The 23,178-nt window shown below is 45.2% G+C and overlaps 1 protein-coding gene across 1 annotated transcript in view; it reads left to right on the top strand.

Moving 5' to 3' along the window:
• LOC142461034 (guanylate cyclase soluble subunit beta-2-like) overlaps positions 1 to 22,500 on the top strand; it is a 101,052-nt gene extending 78,552 nt beyond the window's left edge. Inside the window, exon 16 of the mRNA XM_075562698.1 lies at positions 22,400 to 22,500. Within this exon, the coding sequence (XP_075418813.1) occupies positions 22,400 to 22,500 (101 nt within the window). The remainder of the gene's footprint in view (positions 1 to 22,399) is intronic.
• The last annotated feature ends 678 nt before the right edge of the window (positions 22,501 to 23,178 follow it).

The following is a 23,178-nucleotide window of genomic DNA, read 5'->3' as shown; positions in this document are numbered from 1 at the left end:
AGTGCTTCATTAGTCAGTGCTTCATTAATCAGTGCTTCACCTCCTCTGCACTTGCAGCAGCAAGGCTGTGTCATCTTCACATCTCAGGTTGTTAATGACTCATCTTCCAATCCTGCCGCCATGCTCTTCTTCATAGAGTTCAGCTTCTCCAATTCTTTGCCCAATTGCTCAGCAAATAACTGTCTTCATGCGGCTTTAGGAGACAATTAACATATATCAAAATAAGTTCAGTCCAAATAGTGATAAATGTTGAGAAGATAAATGTATAAAGGAGAAGCATTAAAGCTAAGGCTCAGGCAAAGGGAAAGAGCTCTCCAATAAGTGTGAGGGGCAGGAGATTTCAGACAGAGAGAGCAGCCATGAGCCCCCAGCTCGGCAAGCCTACAGGAGAGTGGGGAGGCCAGTGTGTCCGGAGAGTGGGTGACGAAGGGAGCAATAGGAGATGTCGTCAGAGAGATGCACAGAGGCCATGGACAGTCTGGACCTGGAGCTGATCCACATGCAGAAAGGATGAGTATGAAATGTGGGTAAGATGAGAAACTTGTGTGACTTCCGGATAACATTCTCAGCTAGAAGGTCTCTGCTATTTGAATTCCATGATGTTGTCATGAAAGCTCAGAGAGGGAGCTTTAAGGACTACTTATGCTCCGAGAAAATGAACAAATTAATTTTTTCAAACTCCTCCTGAGTGCCTAAGTGTTTCTTTCTCCGTGGGAAAACTCAACAAGTTGACCTGCGCCATGCATCTTGTGTAGAAATGGAAGTCAGAAAATATCTCAACTAGCTTCCTAACTCAGTGACTCTCCTGTTGTTTTCCTGGACAAAAACAAACCCAGAGGACTACAGAAGGAGCAACTGGGGCGACCAAGGGTCATGGTGGCAAACTGACATCTTTTCAGCAACTATTTGTGCTGTGCTTTGTCCACCAACTCATTCTCTGCACATTACCTCATTTGGCATAACAGTAGCTATTACTGCATTCATACCAGAGGCAAGAAACCTTACCCTGAGAAAGGTTATCTAATTTATATAAGGTCATGTTAGGTTTCTCTCTCCGGCCTAAATCTCAGCCTCGGTCCTTGGCTCCATGCGAGAAAGATTTCATGCCGAAACCGGGCTCGTGATCCAAGTGAATTTAATGAAAGTTCAAAGAAGCATCAGGTTTTACGCGGCACCCATAGGATTCCTTTGACCATGCGGCCTGGCAGAGACTGCTCCGGGACACGCAAGGATCTCTCTCCTCCCACGAAGACCACCAGACTGCCCAAGCAAGACAAGACCAAAAGACCAGGCGCCCAAGAGACCCTCTTCCTTCCGGTCCCTGCCTTTTCAAGGGTTCCCGGGGGAGGTGTGGTGAACGACCCCAGGTCAATTCCATTGGCTGAATTGCAATCACCCGGCCCAGGTGGGCTGCTCCAGGTGTAACGCCCATCCAAGCCCACCGGTGGGAAAATCCAGCTTTTGTCTTTTGCTGGCTCTCCTGGGCATGCGTAAATGGACTTCCCAATTCCCTAGGCTAAGCTACCTAACAGTCACAAAATTAGTAAGTAGAAGAAGTGGAATTTGATTGTGTCTTGGGCAGGTCATATGAACCTATATTGAATGTCATAATTTACCCAAATTGTAGGATGTTACACTGGATTTCTTGACTTCTAAAGATTCTTAATGTTACGGTGGGAGAAAGGAATTGGATCAGCAGGTGTGTCCGTGATGAATACTCACACTCCTAGGATCGGTGTTAAACTGATTGGTGTGAGCTAGAGACGGGGAAATTAGAACAAAGCAAGCTGGGTCATTCGACCTTACTTTGGCTATCCAACCCTAGCCTAGTGAATTAGAAATGCCTTGTAACTACTGTCCCACGTTATTTGTTTGTACCCTTATGGTTAAGTTCTCCATCTCTATGGGCTTCTCACTTATCTCTAGGGTTGGCAGCAGAGATGAGAGAGCAAAGCCATAGAATTTAGCCTGCTGGCATTCAGTCATGGCATCTGCTCACCAAAACCAAAAGCCAAATACATTTTCTTTAAATGTGGCTGCTTTTCCAAAGTTGATAACCAGGCCTTTCTTCTGAGGGTCCTGTGGGTGAGCTCAAACTTCCAACTTTTTCATTAGCAGCCAAGGGCATTAACCAATTACACTACCCAGAGGCTCCCACGTGCCCATGGCACCTGCTTCTTCATTATGGTGTATGTCCTAGTTCTCATGCTATTTCTATCCTGGCTAGATCAGTTCTGCCATACGCAGCTCTGAGGTAAGTTAAAGATGCCAAGGAGTCTCTGACTCCTCATCTCTGACTGCTGGTTCCTACCCACACATTGCTCTGGAAAAAGTGTTCCTATCAGTAACCAAAGCCTATGAGGATTTGTAAGGTTACGCTAGCTGCTGGCACTTACTACCTCCGAGATCTGCCTGTTTCTCCACCTGGAGGCAGCTGGGAGAACCTTCAAAACTCACCTCCTCCATCATGTCTGCCATGGTCCTCACCAGATCATAACCTGACTGCCAAATGGGAGATGGCTTGCCAATTGCCTGCCTCCCCACATGACTTGGCTCCAGGGTGTGGGAACCAGGAGATCCTCTTCCTTTGTCTCCATCTTCCCCTAGAAGTACAGAGCCCCACAAAGTATCTCAATGCCTTGTCAGCGTCCCGACTGGCACGCCCCCCTCCTGCAGCCAACAAAGAGTTAGAAGCTGGCAGCTTTGAAGAAGGGGACTCAAATTGCTACAGGCCCCAAGAGACCGAGCCTGCAGGCAGCACCCAGGAACTCATTTGCACCTCAATAGCAGTCTTTTCTTTCCCTCCACTCTGTATGTGGGTGTTAGAAGTGTCAGGGGAGAGACTCCCCAGTGCAATTAAATGGGAATATTGAGCTGGAGAGAAAGACATGCGAATTGACTCAGATATTTAAGCAAGCACCTTTCAGTCTTGACGGAGAAATTGGCCTTCCAGCTGTCCCTGCTGGCAGGCTCTTCTGGCAACTCGTCAGGACTCGGTGAATGTGTTTTTCAAATTTCAACTTGTCTCTCCGAGCTTTCTGATGGCTATCATAATGGGTTCCAGGCTGAACTTCACACAGTACCTTGGCGAGATGCCCAGGCTCTCTTCTGGATGTGATGCTCCTAATAAATCACACTCAGGGTTGTCCACTGGCTGGGTTTGCAGCAGGTTCGTTCCGCTGTGGAGACATCTTAAACCAAGTCGTAAATGTCCTTCTGAAGGATGACAGCGGAGGCAGCGGACTTTTACCTGCAGCTAGAGTCAGGACTCAGCTGGCTGATGCTTGGGGTTGGCTGATTCTTTCCAAATTCCACTCACTGTTCTAAACAGGAAGGACTTGTCTACCATTTGCAGTCCCTCTGAGGGATAGTTCTGGATGGGTTTGTGGTCCTTTCATTGCCAGGGTCCTTGCTCTTTTTTGTGTTTGTGTGTTTCTCTCTCTCTCTCTTAAAAAAATCATTTTATCGGGGACTCTTTACACCTCTTATCACAATCCATACATCCGTCCATTGTGTCAAGCACATTTGTACATTTGTTGCCATCATCATTCTCAAAAGTTTCTTTCTACTTGAGTCCCTGGTATCAGCTCCTCATTCCATCCACCCCCCCCCTCATGAACCCTTGATAACTTATAAATTATTTTTTTCATGTCTTACACTAACCAATCTCTCCCTTCACCCACTTTTCTGTTGTCTGTCCCCCTGGGAGGGGGTTATAGATAGATCATTGTGATTGATTCCCCTTCCCCCCAGTTTCCCCTTACCATCCTGGTATAGCTACTCTCAATATAGGTCCTGAGGGGTTTATCTGTCCTGGATTCCCTGTTTCCAGCTCTGATCTGTACTCATGCACATGCTCTGCTCTAGCTGAATTTATAAGGTAGAATTGGGGTTATGAGAGTGGGGGGTGGCGGAAGCATTAAAAGAACTAGAAGAAAGTTGTATGTTTCAACAGTGCTATACTGCACCCTGGCTGACTCCTCTCTTCCTTGTGACCCTCTGTAAGGGGATGTCCAATTGTCTACACATGGGCTTTTGGTCTCCATGGCACTCCCTTCATTCTCAATGATAGTTACTCCATTTTTTAATAGAGTCTTCACAATACAAGTTGTTATTGTTATTGTTAGGTGCCCTTGAATCGGCTCTAGCCCATAACAACCTAAAGCCCAACAGAATACAACACTGCACAATCCCATTCCATCTGCTCAATTATTCCCATGCCTGGCCCCAGTGGTGCAGCCATGGTGTCAATCCACCTCGTTGAGGGCCTTCCTCTTTTTCACTGTCCCTCCACCTTGTCCAGGGCCTGGCCTCTCCTGACAAATTGTCATGAGACCTCCTGCTTCATTTCTGTCACCAAGACAATGTTTTCCAACTACTGTTCCTTACTGTGTTATTCCCGGCGTAGGAAATCCTATGATTTTTCTGATTCAAATACCAGTTCCTCTCAGCGCACTAATGCCTAGGACATCAATCTTTATGCAGTCTATTTAATATTTTTACGACTTTTGATTTTCCTAGATTCATACTTTGCACTTTCCAGGGTCCAATCATTGCAGAGTTTTTCAGCCGTTTCTCCTTCCCTTGGGTGGTGTCCCCTCAGCAAATGAAGACTCTGCAGGCTCCACTCGCACACGCTCTACCCGTCTTGCCTCGCCATGGTCAACTCCACTCCAAGATATCAGCTCCTTCAGTGCCCTGGGACCTGGGGGCCCCTAATCCACCACTATCTCTGACAATGCCTGCTTCCATTCTTTACCTTCAAGATCTGACGGTATTTTGGAGCGATGACTAGGTTTTCAGCAGTTACTCCCTCCAACATGTGGGGGGGGGGCAAGCCCTTCTTCCTTGTCTGCTCTTAGTCTGCAAGTTCTGCTGAAACCTGTTCCCTTAGGGTGACCCCGCTGGCATCTGAAGTACTGGTGACATAACCTCCAGCATCATAGCAACACACAAGCCACCATAATAGGACAAACTGACAGACAAGGAGTGGACCCTTCCCTAGACAGGTCCAATTTGTTGGCAAACAGCTGGTTTGGAGTCAGGCTGCCAATGGAAAGGTAGGTCCCTTGTCTCGGCTCAGAGAGCTGGCAGTAGGCTTTCTGAGGATTCCCTGATCCTTTCTATTTGGCACCAATGAATGGCACGGCTGTTTATGAGACCTTCTAGAAGTTGAGCTGTCCCTCAGGGAAATTCGCTAGGAGGAAGAGTGGGGGAAGTGTCAGTGACCTGGTTGCAGATAAGGTCACTGAGGATGGAAATTGGACTTTCATTGTGAAAGTTAGTCTCTAACCTAAGAGCTGCGCGTGGGCAGGCAGCTGGTAGGGCACCAATATGGACAGCTACACCCCATCCAGAGAGAGATTTGGTAGATTCAGAGTCAGCCTGCAGCACCGGGTTCCCACAGAGCTCCACGTGGGATTTTGATTACCATATTCAGGTAGCCCTGTTGTGATGGAAAGAGTCCTAGCGGTGTATTAGTTATGCGTTGGACTGTGAACTACATGGTGGGCAGTTCGAAACCACCAGCAGCTCCAAGGGAGAAAGACTGGGCTTTCTAGTCCTGTAAACAGTTCCAGTCTTGGGAACCCACAGGGGATCGCTATGAGTCAGCAGTGACTCCATGGCAGTGAGTCTTCCTGGTTATTGGCAGTGAGTTTTTAAGTTTAGTCTTTTGGCTGTAATAGAGAAGAGCTCTGGCACTATAGAGATGACATGTTGGGCTATGAACCAAAAGGTTAGTGGTTTGAAACCATCAGCCACTCCAAGGAAGAAAGATGGGGCTTTTTACCCTGTAAAGAATGCTAGTCTTGGAAACTCCCAGGGGGCAGCTCTACCCTGTTTTATGGATTCACTGAGTGAGCAGCGACTGGCTGGCAGTGAGTGAGTTGTGCTGGAAGGAGCGCTGGTAGTGCACTGGGTTAAACCTTGGGCGGCAGAAGGAAAGGCCAGGGATTTGAATCCTCAACTGCTCTGTGTGAAACAGGTGAGACGGTCTGCTGCCGTATGATTGGCAGCCTTAGAAATCCTATCCTCTGTCCCTTAATCATTCTTATGAATCGGAATCTACTCGGTGGCACTGCATTTCGAGTTTTAGTTGTGGTGGAGGGTCCCCGGTGGCTCAGATGGTTAAACACTTGGCTATTGATAAAGTAGTTGGAGGTTCTCGTGCACCCAGAGCCACTTTGTAAGAAAGGCCCAGTCATCTACTTCTGGGAAAATTATCTAGCCACTGAAAACTCTGCGGAGCACACACGGGGAGCATCGTAAGAAACAATTTGATGACAACTGGTTTGAATTGGTTTCTTGGTTGTGGTTGGGAGACTACTGGGTGAACTCTGAATCGCTGCCAAGTATTTTCTGCTTCACTTTTCTCATCCTTGAGCAGGGATGATAAAAGTGCTTGCTTCGAGAAATAGACGACATCATGTCCATCACTTGTAAACTGCGAAGTACTGACAACACGTCAGGTATCCCAAGGGCTGAATCTCTTCGGAGACTTGTTGCCTGGGAGGTCAGCCACATAACAAATGGGTGGGCCTTGGTACAAACCTGCAGCAGTTCCCTGACCAGTTTTGCCGTAGCGTCGATTCCACACGTGGTAATCCTATCTGTGTCAGACTGGAATGAGTGCCCCACAGGGTTTTCAAGGATGGAGGATGTGTTTTTAACTCGATAGCCAGTGCATTCTTCTGAGGTTTCTCTGAGCAGGTTCAACTTTCAGAACGTTCTGTTAGAATTGGAGCACATTAGCTGCTTGCCTGACCCGAGTTTACAGGAAATAATAATAAAGATCATCTGTTGTGCTCAAGGAGCCTCAGACCAGCTGAGAGAAGTTTCACTTGTGGAAAGCAGGACCCCCAAACAGACCCTTTCAGTGGAGGGTACTTACACCAGCAACAGGAAGACCTTTGGCTCTGCGCTGGTCTCTGGAGACCCGAGGCCCATGTCCACCAGGGCATGACCTCCTCTTCCCAAGGATAGAAATAGGGGGAAAAGTAGAGAGGAACCAGTGTGGTTCTAGGATGGGGCACCTTCCTCCCCACCCCATCCTGCCCCTCCCTCCATTGCACCCTGTCCTTTTTATCACTGCTTGCTAGGATCAAATTCTAGGAGGGGGGCTGCAAAGGTCCAAATATTCCACCACCACCTCCTTGTTCCACCAGCCTTTTGAATTGTGTTTCCCTCCGCCGTTTTTATTGCTGGACTTCATGGCTCCTTTCTCTGTTCACAACTCTGGTACAATTGTCCCATGATTGCATGAGAGCAGGTGTGCACTGGGCTGTGACATGAGAGGAAGTCAAGTATGCTGCACACATGGGAACCATGTGGAATGAAGGCGCAGGCCCAGCATGGGGAAGTGGCGAGAGCCAGCAACAGACCCCATATCAGAAAATACCAGGATTGAGGAAAAGCTGGTGGGCAGTGGAACCCCTTGATGATGACAGAGAAGATTGGATTGCAACCAGGCACCATAGAGAACCAGTATCGAAACCAAAAATATCTTCTATATTTTATTCTATCTAGGAAATTAGAAACTGATGCAGAAATGCAAAGGAAAAAAAGGAAGGGGGGGATTATTTTTATAACCAAGGTAACAATCTTTTCTCGGAAGCCCATATTTATATCATTTATGACTCATAGATTCCTGCCTGCCACAAGCAGACAATGATACATATGCACTTACATTCCCTGAGGCAACCGGCTATGTTTCTCAAAAGCCAGGTTGTCTGTACCACAGCATCACCCAAATTCACATTTGACAGCCTAGTTCATGGGAAGGTTGTTTTCAAAACAGGGAAAGTTCCTTCTGTAACTGATCGCTTCAGGTAGTCCTTTTTAAATCTACATTGAAACAGATTTCTACTCTGTTTTTAATTCTTTACTGGGTTGAGTTAGTTTGCCCAAGTGGATATTATTCATTTATTTATTTCTATCGTTCATGTATAGTACATACATGCTTTATGTCACAGAGATGGGATTTTCTGACAGATGCTGTTTTGAAAGTTGGCAGGCCACGTGTCCCTTTCCTCTGAATAGTTGTAGGTGTTGTTCACTGCCACCAAACTGGCCCCACCACGTAGGGGCCCGTGGACAATGGATCAAAAAGCCGCCACGTGGGGAGCCATCCCATGGGAAATCATGCTTTGGTTGCATCTCAGACTGTTGTGCAGCTTAGCTTTTCAAGCTTAGCTTCTGGCCAAGCTTCAGAAGTAGTTCACCAGGACTTTCTTCCTTGTCTGTTTTAGTCTAGAAGCTCTGCTGAAACCTGCCCAGCATCATAACATTGAAAATGTAAGCGCTGAAAATTTAAAACAGGTGAGGGCAATTTCAAAATGACATAATGCGCTTGATGTGGTGCTCGGCTTCCCTGTGTGACTTGCGCCATTATCTTCCCATAGCCACGTCTGCTTTGTGCTCAATGAAAACCCCAGGTTTCTTGTGCTGCTCTGTATCTACACCACCTCTAGAATAACCTTACTTGTCTGTGAGTGCTGGCATGCCCTCCGAATTTTTCAAGAAAGATTAAACTTGTTTGATTTAGGTTTGGTATTTGGGTGGCCTCAGATGTCTTTATATCAGTAATCCATAGAAAATAAGCCCTGTAATTCTCAATTAGGAAGCTTAATTGCATTAAACACTGCATTTCCCAACTGAGCACCATAAATGAGAATTAACTGTGGCAAAATGATAGAACTAATAGGCAGTCTTTTGAGCATGTAAGCAGTCGTCTAGGGGAGCTAAAGGTGATGGATGAGAATTCTTCTCAAATAAACAAGGTCATTCTTCCACCATCTGGATTGTGGAAATGGAATGGGAACAAATGCCAGCCATACCTGTGCAGAATCCCAAGAGTCCCAGCCTATGTCAGCTAAGGATTGTAAATAATATAAGCCAAATACAAAGACGGGAATGGTATCACAGCTTACATGTGAACATCTGGTTTGTAGAAGGCTACGGATGACAATGGAAGCTAACATCCATGTGCAGGGTCCCCACATAGATTAAGTCTCTAGTGAATCCCTCTGACCAGTCATGGGATTTTCATAACCTTGTGATCAGACAGAGAGCATTGTACAGATGATTATAGTAGATATAGTTAGGTTAAAATATAACACCTTGTTTCAGCCCCCTTTTATCCCATTTAAAAGTTGTATCAAGTTTTTAAAAGGTGAAAGGGAAATACATGTGGTTTCAGTGTCCTGTGAATTCCCTCTGAACATAGACCAGGGACATGACTAGCCTTGCTTGGCAAGTGGATTATGGCAGATGTAGCTAAAATTTAACACCCTATCATTTCCTCTCCATTTTGACCAATTTTAAAGTTCTAACTCTTAATGGTCTACTTTCTTTTTGATCGAGGTTTTTCTCTATTTTATTTTGTTATTGTTGTTAGCTTGTTTGTTTCTTGGCTTTCTGTTTTAGTATGTTTTTCGACATATGAAATCCAGATGGGTGAATCTACTGGGGCAGTAACTGGATTAATGGTTTCTTGGGGGCGTGGCAGAGGAGATAGGGAAGAAATGAGAGCTATTAACAAGGAGTATAAGAAAGAAGAAAATGTTCTGCAATTTATTGCGGTAATAGTTGTACAACTCTTCTTGGTATGATCAAACTATTGAATTGTATGACATGTGAATTATATCCCAATTAATCTGTTTTTAGAAATAAACATCCAATAGAAAACGCTGAAAGATAGCCAAGATGTTGTTGTTGTTGTTCATTGCTGTTGAGATAATTCTGAATCATTGCAATCCCATGTACAATGAAACAGAACATTCCCTGGTCCTGCGCAGTGTTAGTATGCTTGAGTGCACTGTTGCCAATACTATGTATGTTGAGTGTTTTGCCAATCTAGGGGACTCAACTTCCAGCACAATATTAAACAATGTTCTGTTGTAACTCATAGGTTTTCATTTTCTAAATTTTGGAAGCATATCACCAGGCCTTTCTTCATAGTCTGTCTTAGTCTGGATGCTCCTCTGAAACCTGTCACCATGGGTGACCCTAACGGTATTAGAAATACTATTGGCATATCATCTAGCATCACAGCAACACGCAAGCCAGCCACCAGCTGCCAATGAGTCTATTCCAACTCACAATGCGATATAGAGTTTCTGAGGCGGTAGTTCTTTTATGTGAGAAGATAGCTTTTCTTTGGGGATGGCTGATGGTTTTGAACTGACTGCCTTGCAGTTAGCAGACCCACCCTTACCCAAAAATGTCACTAAGATTCCTTCACAAGCCACCACGGGATGACACATTGTAGGGGTGCGTCCATTTAATAGAAACACAAAGGACTGTATATCCATATAAGATGGTAGTGAGGCTGCAACCCACATGACCAGCAGTTCAAAACCACCAGCAGCTCAATGGGAAAAAGACTGGGCTTTCTACTCCTGTAAATGGTTATAGTCTTGGAAACACACAGGAGGTTGCTATGAGTCAGCATGGACTCAATGGCAGTGATTTTATTTGGGGGGAAGCAGTGAGGATACAATCAAGAAAATGAAAAAATGGATAAGTTCGGACAGAAATTAACCTGAAGTCAAGTGTAGTGTTGAAACAAGAAGCAGGAGCACGAGATGGCTAGATCCAGACTGCTGTCCAGGAAGAGATACAGCTTGTCTGGCTCTGTTCTTTCCTTCTAGCGGCTTTAATCCTTTCTTGCACATTTGGGGTTTTCGTTAAGCTAACCCCCGATTTTGGTGCAATTACAAACAGATATGTTGTGAAATCAACGTACTATTTTGTGGAGCTTTCTCTCACAGATTCTTTTTTGTTTGTTTGTTTTTAAATCATTTTACTGGGGGCTTGGACAACTCTTATCACAATCCATGCATACATCCATGTGTCGAGCACACTTGTACATTTGTCGCCATCATCATTCTCACAACATTTGCTTTCAACCTGAGGCCTTGGTATCAGCTCTTCATTTCCCCTCCCTCCCCATGTTCCTTGATAATTTATAAATTATTATTATTTTGTCACATCTTACACTGTCCGATGTCCTCCATCACCCACTTTTCTGTTGTCCATCTGGCAGGCAGGAGGTTATATGTAGATCCTTATAATCGGTTCCCCCTTTCCACCCCACCCTCCCTCCACCCTCCAGTATCGCCACTCTCACTACTGGTCCTGAAGGGATCATCTGTCCTGGATATCTCGTGTTTCCAGTTCCTATCTGTTCCAGTGGACATCCTCTGGTCTAGTCAGATTTGTAAGGTAGAATTGAAATAATGATAGTGGGGGGTGGGAAGAAACATTTAAGAACTAGAGGAAAATTGTACATTTTGTCATTGCTACACTGTACCCTGACTGGCACATTTCCTTCCTGCTATCTTTCTGTAAAGGGATGTCCAGTTGCCTACAGATAGGATTTGAGTCCCCACTCCACAATCTCCCTCGTTCACAATGATATGATTTTTTTGTTCTTTGATGCCTGATCCCTGATCCCATCGACACCTCGTGATCATAGAGGCTGGTGTTGTTCTTCCAGGTGGGCTTTGTTGTTTCCAAGCTAGATGGCCACTTGTTTGCCTACAAGCCTTTAAGATCCCAGACTGCTATATCTTTTGATAGTTGGTCACCATCAGCTTTCTTCCCCACATTTGCTTATGCACCCGCTTTGTCTTCAGCGATTGTGTCAGGAAGGTGAGCATTATGGAATGCCAGTTGAATAGAAGAAAGTATTCTTGCATTGGGGGAGTACTTGAGTGGAGGCCCAATGTCCATCTGCTACCTTAATTTAAACCTATAAATATATGCACATAGATATATTTCCCCATCGTCATATACAAATATATTTACATATGTACAACCAGTCTTTAGACCTCTATTAATGTCCTTTGTTTCCTAGTTCTTTCCTGTTTCCTTTTAATGTCCTCTTGTCCCGCTATCATCCTCAGCCTTCATTTGGGTTTCAGTAATTTCTCTCTGTTACATTGCCCTTGATCAATCCCTACCAGGCCTCTCACACCCTCCTTGCCACTGATTTTGTATCGCTTATTGTTCCCTTGTCCCTGGGTTTGTTAACACCACTTCTTTTCCCCACCCCACCCCTCTCCCATGTTCCTCCAGAACCACCAGTCCGTTGTTTTCTCCTCCAGTTTGTTTATCCCACCTATCTTATCTAGATAGACCTGCAGAGACAATAAGAAGCATAAGAACAAGACAGAGAAAATAAAGCAACAAAACAAAATAACAACAACAAAATCAATGACCAAAAAAAGAAAAGCCTGTAAATAGTTCAAGGCCTGTTTGTTGACATTTAGGAGTGTTTTCTGGTCTGGTCTGATGGGGTGCCACCAGCTGGCCCCAAAGTCTATTTTTAGTACTCCCTTGGGACTTCCTTGCTCTGCTCCCCTTGCTGTTCTGTTGCACACTCTTAAGTCTTTTGCCTCGGTGTGGTGGGGTCAGATGGGGTACAATTCCTGCACTGTGTCTCCAGTGTTGTCCCCAGTAGGGCTATGGGTCAGTGAAGGATGTTGTATCTCATAGTGGGGCCAGCCATATGGTCCTCTCTCTGCATTGGCTGCCTGAGCAGGGATATTGTCCTCAAGGCTTTGTGGGCCAGAATGTGCTCCACTCTGTCTTCCTCCCCCTTCATTTGCTCCCATGTGCTCTGATCAGACATGTCCCTCTCCCTGAGCTGTAGCTTCAGTGCTGTTCTCTGAAGTAAATTCTTCTCGTGGGAGGGGCAGCTGTCCACATAGTTGGGATTGGGGCCGGCCCCTCAGACCTCTCTACTGGCTCCCTGCTTCATGCTGGTGTGTTGTCTTCACATCTTGGTGCACCAGGTTGAAGTCTGGTCCCTCTTTCCCTACCCATTTCTCCCCCCACCTTTTTAGTTGGCTAACATATGTATCCCTGGATTTTGTCTGGCTCCTGTCATACTATCTGTTCCTCACCCCAGGAATGTTTGTATACAGTAGCTTTTTCCCTATGCCCCTTTTGCATTTTTTTTAAAGCTTATCTCAGCGGACTCGTGTAGTACTTGTCCTTTTGTGCTTGGCTTACTTCACTTAGCATAATTTCCTCCAGTTCTTCCCATGCAGTGATGTGCTTCATGCGTTCATCACTGCTTTTTAGCGATGTGTAGTACTCCATTACATGAATGTACGACAGTTTTTTAATCCATTCATCTGTTGATGGAAATTTGGGTTGTTTCAACTCCTTGCGATTTTGAACTGTGCCATGATGAACATTGGAGCACAGATGTCTGGCCAGTTTGTTTCTTTTCTCTTCGGGGTATATGCCCAGTATAGAGATTGCTGGATCATATGGTAGCTCAATTTCCATCTGTTTTAGATATCACCAAATCTATTTCCATAGTGCCTGTACATACCTACAGGTCTACCAGCAGTGGATGAGAGTTCCTATCTCACCACACCTCCTCCAACACTTGATGCTATCTGATTTTTTGAATTGGGCTATCTATGAGGGAGTTAGGTGGTATCTCATTGTTGTTTTAATTTGCATTTCTCTTCTGGATAAAAATCTGGAACATTTTTCATGTTTGTTAGCCATTCAGATTTCTGCCGTTGTGAAGCTTCCATTCAGGTCCTTTGCCCACCTCCTCAATGGGAAATTAGTTTTTTCCTTTTGGGAAGCTAGCAGAGTATTATAGATTTTAATAATAAGGCCTTTGTCTGATGTGTCATTGCTAAAGATGTTTTCCCAGTCTGTGGACTCTCTTATTACTCTCTTGGTGAATTCTTTTTATGTACAGCGGTGTTTTACCTTCAGTATATCCCACTTGTCTATTTGTGACTCATCTGTTTTTGTCTCCTTCCCTATTTCTGATAACCTATGTATTCCCAAAGTTCTCAGGTTGGTCCCAATTTCCTCATTGATGTCTCTAATAGTTTGGGGTTTACCTCAAGGTCTGAGATCCACCTTGAGTTTATTCTTGTGCATACACTGAGATAGGGGTCTTGTTTCATTTTTCTGAATGTAGATATCCATTTTTTTCAAGCACCACGTGTTAAAGAGGGCATATGCTTCCCATTTGATATTTTTTGGGCCCTTATCCAAGATCAGGTATCTGTATGCAGATGATTTTATTGCTGGGTTTTCAGTTCTTTTCCACTGTCTGAGTATGTCATTATACCAATACCATGCTGTTTTGACCACTGTGGCTATATAATATTTGCTAACGTCAGGTACAGCAAGCCCTCCCACTGTGTCCTTCTTGAGGAGTTCTCTGCTAATTCTGGGCTTTTTCCCTCTCCATATGAAGTTGGTAATCAGTTGTTCCATTTCTTTGAAGAAAGATAAGAGTAATATAATCAGAATTGCATTAAACTTATGTAGTGCTTTGGGCAGAACGGACATCTTTACTATATTGAGTCTTCCAGTTCAGGAGCATGTGATATTCTTCCATTTGTTGAGGTCACTGTAGGTTTCTTATAACAATGTTCGTTTTCCTCATATAAATCTTTTGTTCTTTTAGTCAGGTTAATCCCTAAATATTTCCATTTGTGCTTGGCAATTGTGAAGGGTACCACCTTTTTGATGTCCTCTTCTGTGGTCTTATCCGATGTGTATAACAGTCCAATGGACTTCTGTTTGTTGATCTTGTATTCTGCCACTTCGCAAACTCCTCTATTGCTTCCAGTACTCCCCTTGTGGAGTTTTTGGTATTTTCCATATATAAAATCATATCATCTGCAAATAACGATAGTTTCACATCTTCATTCCCCAGATGAATACCTTTGATGTCTTTCCTTTGCCTTATGCTGTTAGCTAAAACCTCCAGTATGATGTTAATCTCTCACGGATTCTTCTAGCACTTATTCTACAAGTTGAGTGGGAGAAGATTTGTTGTTTAGTATCCTCCTACATATGGGGCTACTGAGGTATCTAGAGAGACGACATGGAGAGAGTTCAATTACCTTCCTTTGTATTGATGAGCAGTGATGACCAAAGACAGACAGTCTTCAAGTCAGATACATTTGTGTGCATAATGCAAGGGCTGTGAACTGTTCAGACCCACCGGTTGCTCCACGGGTGAGTGATGAGGCGGTTTACTCCCTTATAGGCTGACAGCTTTGGAAGCCCTGCATCAGGTCAGAATCGACATGATGGCAGTAGGTATGGACAATATAATCCCTCTTTCTGTTATATACTATGATACCAACACAAAGCAGAATTTAAATCTTTGAAACACGTTGTCCTCATTAACTTGCAAGTTTCCAGTTGTGAAACTTTCAATTCCATTATAAGTTAGAATATGGCTTACATCCCAAAGTAATACAGTACTGAAATGAACTTCGTAATTCAAAGTAAAAGGGATAATGGACATCTGAAGTAACAAAATTGGTAATTAAAACAAAATAAACAAACAAAAAATAGCAAATTTCCAAAGGGTATATAACAAAATACCCTAAAAGGCTTAAAATACTGCTGAACTAACCAGGTCCACTCATCTCCACCCCACTACCCCTCTGCAAGGGATGTCCAGCTGTCTACAGCTGGGCATTGGGTCCCCATCACCCACTCCCCCTCATTCACAGTGATATGATTTCCTCTCCCCACCCCCTGCCTTTGTTTTTTGAGACCTGGTCCCCTCTGCCCTTCACGATCACACATGTTGGTGTGCTGCTTCCATGTGGGCTTTGTTGCTTCTGGGCTAGATGGTCGCTTGTTTACTTTCAAGCCTTTTAGTCCCCGGACGTTATATCTCTCAATAACTAGGTACCATCAGGCTCCTTCACCACACTTGCTTATGCACACATTCGTCTTCAGCGTTTATGTGAGGAAGGTGATCACTGGAAACACAGGGAATCTAGGATGAATGCACCCCTCAGGACCAGTGGTGGGAGTGGTGACACTGGGAGGGAAGGAGGTGTAGAAAGGGAGAAGTGATATGGGGATCTATGTGTAACCTCCTCTCTGGGAGATGGGCAATAGGAAGGTGGGTGAGGGGAGACGCCGGGCAGTGTAAGATAAGATAAAATAATTAGTTATAAACTATTAAAGGTTCAGGGGGAAGGGGGAACTGGGGAGGGAGGAGGAGGGAAAAAAAAGGAAAACGAACTGATTCCAGGAACCCAAGTGGAAGGCGAATTTTGAGAATGACGAGGGCAATGAATGTATAAGGGTGCTTTACTCAATTGATGTATGTATGGATTGTGATAAGAGTTGTATGAGCCCCAATAAAAAGATTTATTAAATTAAAAATATATAACAAAAAATACTCCTGAACATGATTCTTTCATGTGTGTATGTATGTGTGGTAATAAGAGATTAGAAAGAAGAGCTGTGGACCATGGGTTAGGATAGGAGATGATGAAATGCATTATGAAGTTCAAGTGAACATATAGCTCATGACATATGCACTTTGTCAAATCAAGACTTTATCACCAGGTCATACAACCACTGTCATTGAGCCAATTTTGACTGTAAGGCAGTTTAGTACCACCCCATGGGCTCTCTAAGGTTGTACATATTTATGGAAGCAGGCTGCCACATCTTTTTCTCAAGGAGAAATTGGTGGGTTCACAGCCAAGTGCTATATCCACTGAACCACAAGGTCTCATCTGATTTAGTAACTAAAACAAACAACAACAAAAATCACTGCTACCAAGTCGATTTTGATTCATGGTGACCCTATAAAACAGGATAGAATTGCCCTTGTTGGTTTCCTAGAATGTAATTTTTTAAAACAAATCATTTTACTGGAGGCTCTTACAGCTCTTATAACAATCCATACATCAATTGTATCAAGCACATTGTGCATATGTTGGCATCATAATTTTCAAAATATTTTCTTTTTACTTGAGCCCTTGGTATCAGCTCTTTTTCCCCTTCCTCCCCCAACTTCCCACCCTCATGACCCCTTGATCAATTATAAATTATCATTATCTTCATATCTTACACCATCTGCTGTGTCCTTTCACCCACATTTGTGTTGTTTGCCCCCCTAGGGGGGTGGTTATATGTGGATCATTGTGATTGGTTCCCCCTTTCTCCCCTTTGTCCATCCACCTTCCCTGTACACTCATGGTATCGTTACTCCCATTATTGTTCTTGAGGGATTTATCTGTCTTGGATTCTGTGTGTCAAGAACTCTTATCGGTACCAATGTACATGCTCTGGCCCAACCGGATTTGTAAGGTAAAACTTGAGTCTTGATAATGGGCGTGGGGTAGGGTGAGGTGGGGGGGAAGCATTTAAGAACTAGTGGAATGTGTGTGTTTCAGTGATAAACTTGCACCCTGGCTGACTCACCCCTTCCTTGTGACCCTTCTGTGTGGGGCTGTACAGTTGTCTACAGATGGCCTTTGGGTCTCCCCTCTGAATGCCTTCATTCACTTCATTATGATTGGTTGGGGTCTTCGGATACCTGATCCCATCCACACCTCATGATCACACAGGCTGGTGGGTTTCTTCCTTGTGGGCTTTGTTGCGTCCCTGCTAGATGGCTGCTTTTTTAAACTTCAATCCTTATGTACCAATTTTGAGTCCAGCGATCATGTCGGGAGGATGAGCACTGCAGAATGCCAGGTCATTAGAATAGAGACTCGATGTCCATCTGCTACCTTGATACTTAACAATGTACACAGACCTATATCCCTATATATTAATATTTTACATATGTACATGCCTATATTTGAACCTCTATAAAATGTCTTTTGGCTCCTAGTTCTTTCCTATTTTTCCTTTTACTTTCTTCTTGTCCCGCTATCATCTTCAACTTTTATTCGGCTCTCAGTAATTCCTCTCTGTGACACTGCACTTAATCACACCCACCAGGCGTTGTGCAGCCTCACCATCGACTTTAGATCTTTGTTGTTCCCTTGTACCTGGGTTTGTTGGCTCCCTTCTCCCTTTCTCCCACCTCCCCCTCTCCCTGTCCTCCAGAACCATTGGTCCTGTTGTTTTCTCCTCAGGATTGCTTATAGTGCCTATCTTATACAGATAGACATGGAAGAAGAAAGAAAAAGGGGGGGGGGCTATAAATAGTTCCAGGTCTGCTGAGATTATAATTCTTTATGGGACTAGAAAGCTTCATCTTTCTCCCACAGAGTGGCTGGTGGTTTTGAGTTGCTGACCTTATGGTTAGCAGCCTAACATAACCACTACACAACCACGTCCCATTATAATACTGTGATTCCTTGTTAGATTTACCCTGACTTAAGCAGGAGCTAAATATTTCATATGAATCCCTCGATGGGGTTTCCCTAGAGGCGTGTTTTAGGAACCCCCTTTTCTCCGGATCCCTCTTACCTCCTTACCCACTCTGACATCATCTGAAGCTCCTCCCTTTCATAATTCTTAAGGCCACCCGGCACCCTAGCTGCATGCAAAGGACTGGTATCTATGACCCCACAGACCACCATCACTGGGAGTGGACAAGAAGTGCACTGCATTCCTTCAGGGTGTTTTCCTACCAAAGTGTTTCTCCAAATGTTGCTACATGTATGTCATACGTTAAATTCATTACTGACCTGTAAGTTAGCCAACTGAGCTTGTCTCGGTCTAATGATTTGTGCTAAAGCTTACCAATAGCTCTCAGGATCTTAAAACAAAATTCACCAATTACCATATTTCAAGAAGAAGACTGAAAGGCTAACAAAAGCCCTTAACCATGTGAGCCCTGCCTGTATTAGCGGGATTTTATAACACTCGAAGTACACCAGCCTCATCTCTAACACAGGAAACTCTCTGCAATTGAACATTTCTGGAACATTCAGGTTGGCAGTCTAACTATTTTAAAAATGAGAATGGCGTATGGTTTGCCATGTCAAAAGATGGCCTTTTAAAATAAACTACAGGGAAATCAGAAGGAGATGAAGATGGTGTCTTCTACCATTCCCACTGCCCTCTTAGCTCTGTTTCCTCCACCCGTGCATTGACGCACAGTTCTAGTCTTTTGGCCAGTCGTTCCCAGTGTCTTCTCCCTCAGTTCCTCCCATACAAAGATAGAATGATTAGCCTCCTTGAGTTTGTGTTTTGTGCTAACCACCCACCTTATACGACTCTTCTAATTTAGTTATCATACCCATCCTGAGAGGTAGGTGTTGCCGGCTTGGTCCAGGAGAGAAACAAAGACAATGCTAGTTATACATATGTATATGCCCAAGCCTGACTCACATAGTTGTGGGACCTAATGAACCATAGATTGTTAGGAAGACCACAGGTTGGTGGCTACAGAGGTAGATAAATTCAAGGTGAGCAAGTCTGACTTGTGGCTGCAGAGATGCACAAATCCCAGGCTGGCAGGTCAGATGACAAGCTTCTAAGTACTGCCAGGAGCTCCAAGCAAGACAGCTGGGTGTTGGCTAAAATCCGAAGAACCAGAAGTCAAGAGCGACATGGAGAATCCAGACCCAGAACAAAGAAAAAGACCTTTTCCATGGAGTCCTCTAAAATTTGAATCAGGCCACATTCCGGTGCAATTCATTGCATCAGGGCCGCAACCCGAGTAAGGATGTTTCTTCCGCCTTAATCTTATCCCTTTATGGAGGCTCGCAACTGACTGACTGACTGTGCTGACACTTTATTCAGGCAGCTCAAGGGGGATCATGAGGGATTAACGCTTAAGCCACCGAGAATCCTGGTCTAGCTAAGTTGACGCAAAACCTTAAATATCCCAGTAGGTAGAATTGCTCTTTACAAGACCCAAAGTAGCTGGATGATGAGTGCTGATGTCTGAACATTTGTCTGAATAATGTTGATGTTTGTAACTTATTTGTGGGCTAGCAAATTATGGATCCTCAGTATGATGATGTGAACTATGCAGAAATAAAGCAGGGCTTCAAACAGTCTTGAATGGTTCAACCATGGCCAATGAAACAAAACCAAAATAGACCCCAATTTTTAAAATTTGGGGGCTACAGAATACTACCCCGGATGGGAAACATCATGAGTAGAGGCGGCGGAAGGCAAGCCTGGGAGGGGGCGGTGAACGCTTTCAGGCCTCCAGTGCGTGCCAGTGGTTTCATGCAAGAACTGAGGGGAACAGCACCGTCCAAGCAGCGTGTCCAGTGGTCATCTCTGAGCTGGACACTTTCTGACTCCCTGGCCAAGAGCTTTGGTTACTGGGCAATGTGCATGCCCCCTTTATATTCTAAGAAGTAGATCACGTTTCTAGCGGGGCTTCAACTTGTACTATTTCCCATTCTAATTAGTGTCCTTCTTTTAAAAACTTTGGGTCTGTTCCAGTGTCACTTCCTTGGTCATGACTGAACAGGGCCAAACCCGTTTGAAGCCCTGAAAAAAAGAGGTGGTATGTAGCCAGCAAGATAAAGAAATGTAAGTCCCACAAGGCAGTGGTCTGTATGGGCCGTGAAGACATTCTCCTGTCCAGAACCAGGCAAGGCTCAGCATAGCATGGCACTGTGCTCTTGGGTCAACTCAGATCCGAACCTCCTGACTGATTTAGTCTTCCTGCTGCCTTGTTTCAGCTCCTGAGAAATCACCACGTGAAGAGCGTGGAGCCGCAGGACCAGACTTGTTGGAGATAGCGGATAACTCACGGCCTTCCGACCAGACAGAGTCACAGCCCTTCCAGAGCGACCCTGTGCTGTCTGATCTATGCACTCTATTGTAACTGAAGGAAAACGAGCTCCTTGCCTCCGTTTTCTCGGAAGTTCTGTGCTGGCGCCAAAAGAACGGATATCTTTGTAGTTCTCAGTGCAAAAATGTGTATGCACTCGTTCTTCGAAGTGCATTCAAGAAGACACATGTTGAAATGAAACCCAACCCTGTCCAGTTTGGAGACTGTGTTTTACATTCTTAGTCCACAGCTAAGCCCTAGACGTGGAGGCTTTGAGGCTTGCTTCTTGTCAGAGAGATCCATTTTGCTGCAGGGCTGAGTCTTTCTTCCCAATGCTTCCATGCTGTCATCACTGTGATAACAGCTCAGTTCTGCCTTGGAACCAAAGCCCCAGTGACCCATGTCAAGGATACTCTGACTTTGGAGGCCATATGGGTGCAATGTCTTGCTTTAGGTGAGGGGAGAAGAAGGGAAGGGACCCAGATCCACAGTTTTTAAATCACCGCATAACACAAGGGGAATGGAGACGGCAGGCCGCCAGGGTCACGAGGGGAAATCAGTTCATTCTCAGCACTGGGAATTACATGTAGCAACAGAACCAAGGCTGCAATCCCCAGGGGTTTGCTGCACGTTCTGTATCTTGGGTGCCGTCAAGGAGGCGCTGACTCGCGCCCCTCTGCAGGACACAATGGAGCATGCCCAGTGCTGCGCCCTCCCCACCTCTCGGTGGTTTCTGTGCTTGAGCCCATGGGAGCACACACGGTGTCAGTCCCTCTCAGTCAGGCCCTTTCTCTTCTCGCTGCCCCTTTACGTTTCCTCTTCCAGGGGCTGGTCTTTCTTGACAACTTGTGCAAAGGACGTGAGATGAAGTTTCACCATTTTTGCCTCTCAGGAGCATTCTGGCCATGCAGATCTTCCAAGACAAATTTGTTTGTTCACTGGAGGGGGAAACGTGCAAAACACTGGCAGGGCGAATTAGAGACGTTTTGGAAAGCAAGACATTGCAGCCAGACACCGGTAACTCCTCTGCTGCTTACAGCCGTGGATTTAGAAAGACCTTCCACAGAAGAGCGCACTGGGACATTCTCGGAAATGAGAGGGGTACAGGGCAGAGCTCCGGACACTATGCACTGGCATTTGGTGAGGGTAACAAGAGTTGTACTTTCTGATTTAGCTAATAAAGAAAGCTTTAAAGGGACGCATCAGCTGTGACTTATTCTTGCTCCCAAAGCCAAAAACTCACGCCACTGAGGCAACTCTGACTCATGGCGACCCTATAGGGGAGGGTAGAACTGCCCCTGTGAGTTTTAAAGGCTGTAACTCTTTGTGGGCGTAGAAAGCCCTGTCTGGCTCCCACAGAGCAACTCGTGGTTTCGAACTGCTGACCTCACAGTTAGTAGTCCAATACTAACCACTACAAAACCAGGCTCCTTTATCCTTGCTAGTACCTTATTTATTCTAAGAGACAGGAAGTGTCCTTTTGCAAGTCCCACAGGGGAAAAGCAAGGCCACCAAGAGTCAACCTTTCCTTACTCTATCTTTCCAGGTGGCAGCTGGGTCTTGTGCCTAGAACGGAACAGTTGCAGCGCATAGTTTGGAATTTCTGAATAGTCCAAATGGGGCAGCTCTTAGCTGCTAGTCAGAAATTAAGAGGCTGGTGTCCACCTAGTGGCAACTTGGGAGAAAGACCTGGGGATCTACTTGCCCCCAAAGGAGCCCTTGAAAATTCTATGAAGCGCACTTCTGCGCTGACATGCATGGGGTTGCCATACGTCAGACTTCACAGAATTTTCCCTTGGCAACTGGCACAAGGAGGTAGCATGGTCTGATAGATGGACGAAGAGCAAAGCAGCTGTTTGGTTTCATGAAGGTTTTCCGTTTTGTTTTTGAAAGGAGAGACGCAGGACCCTGAGACGGTGGCCCTCGGCTGGCAGTTTTCTGTTCCGCTGGACCCTAAGAGAACGTGCTCGTCCAATGGGCTCCGCTATCCCTAAAACTGCCAGAAGTTACGAAGCGGGTGCCTTCCTCCTAGATTAGAATCGAGGGAATTTTATGCACTGTTTATTATGATTGAAATAATAGTTTCCAGCTGTAGATGACCAACTTACTTTCCCTGCATGTAGTATCCCCCACAGAACCTACTATTTGTTGCTTTAAGAAAACACTGGTGGAAATGAACTTCAGGAGCCTGGGAAACCCAGGCAGGCTGAAGACATGCCCTGTGCTCTCCTGGCCTCCCCAGGAGAGCCTTTCCCTTTCTTGGGTCCACCTCTCTGCTCAGAAGCCCCGTGGAGCACTGGGGCCAGACTGGGGTGTGGGCACACCCAGGAGAAGGGCAGATTGGTTTGCAGAATGTCTGCACCTTTGCACACCGCTGTCAATGCTCTCGTTGGTGCAGCAGCATCTGGTGGTCGGTCTGATGCCTCTCAGGGGCACAGCTGACATCTACTACAGATAGCAGACATTTGCTTATGAGCAACACATGCTTTGTCCGTCAAAGAAGGCAAATTGACTGTGCAGTGAGCTCTGCAAGGAATCTTCCAGAAATGCCTGCCCACCCCTACAACCTGTAAGTTTCATTTTACCCAGCATCCCAGCCTCGCTCCCACCTTCTCCCGCTCCTTCCATTCGAGGGCCCAATCCGCCTGCTTAGCTAAGCTGGCTCCAATCTG

This window comes from Tenrec ecaudatus, chromosome 11 (assembly GCF_050624435.1).
Source record: "Tenrec ecaudatus isolate mTenEca1 chromosome 11, mTenEca1.hap1, whole genome shotgun sequence".
In the NCBI taxonomy this organism is placed as follows: domain Eukaryota; kingdom Metazoa; phylum Chordata; class Mammalia; order Afrosoricida; family Tenrecidae; genus Tenrec; species Tenrec ecaudatus.
This window is presented reverse-complemented; position numbering and strand designations above follow the sequence as displayed.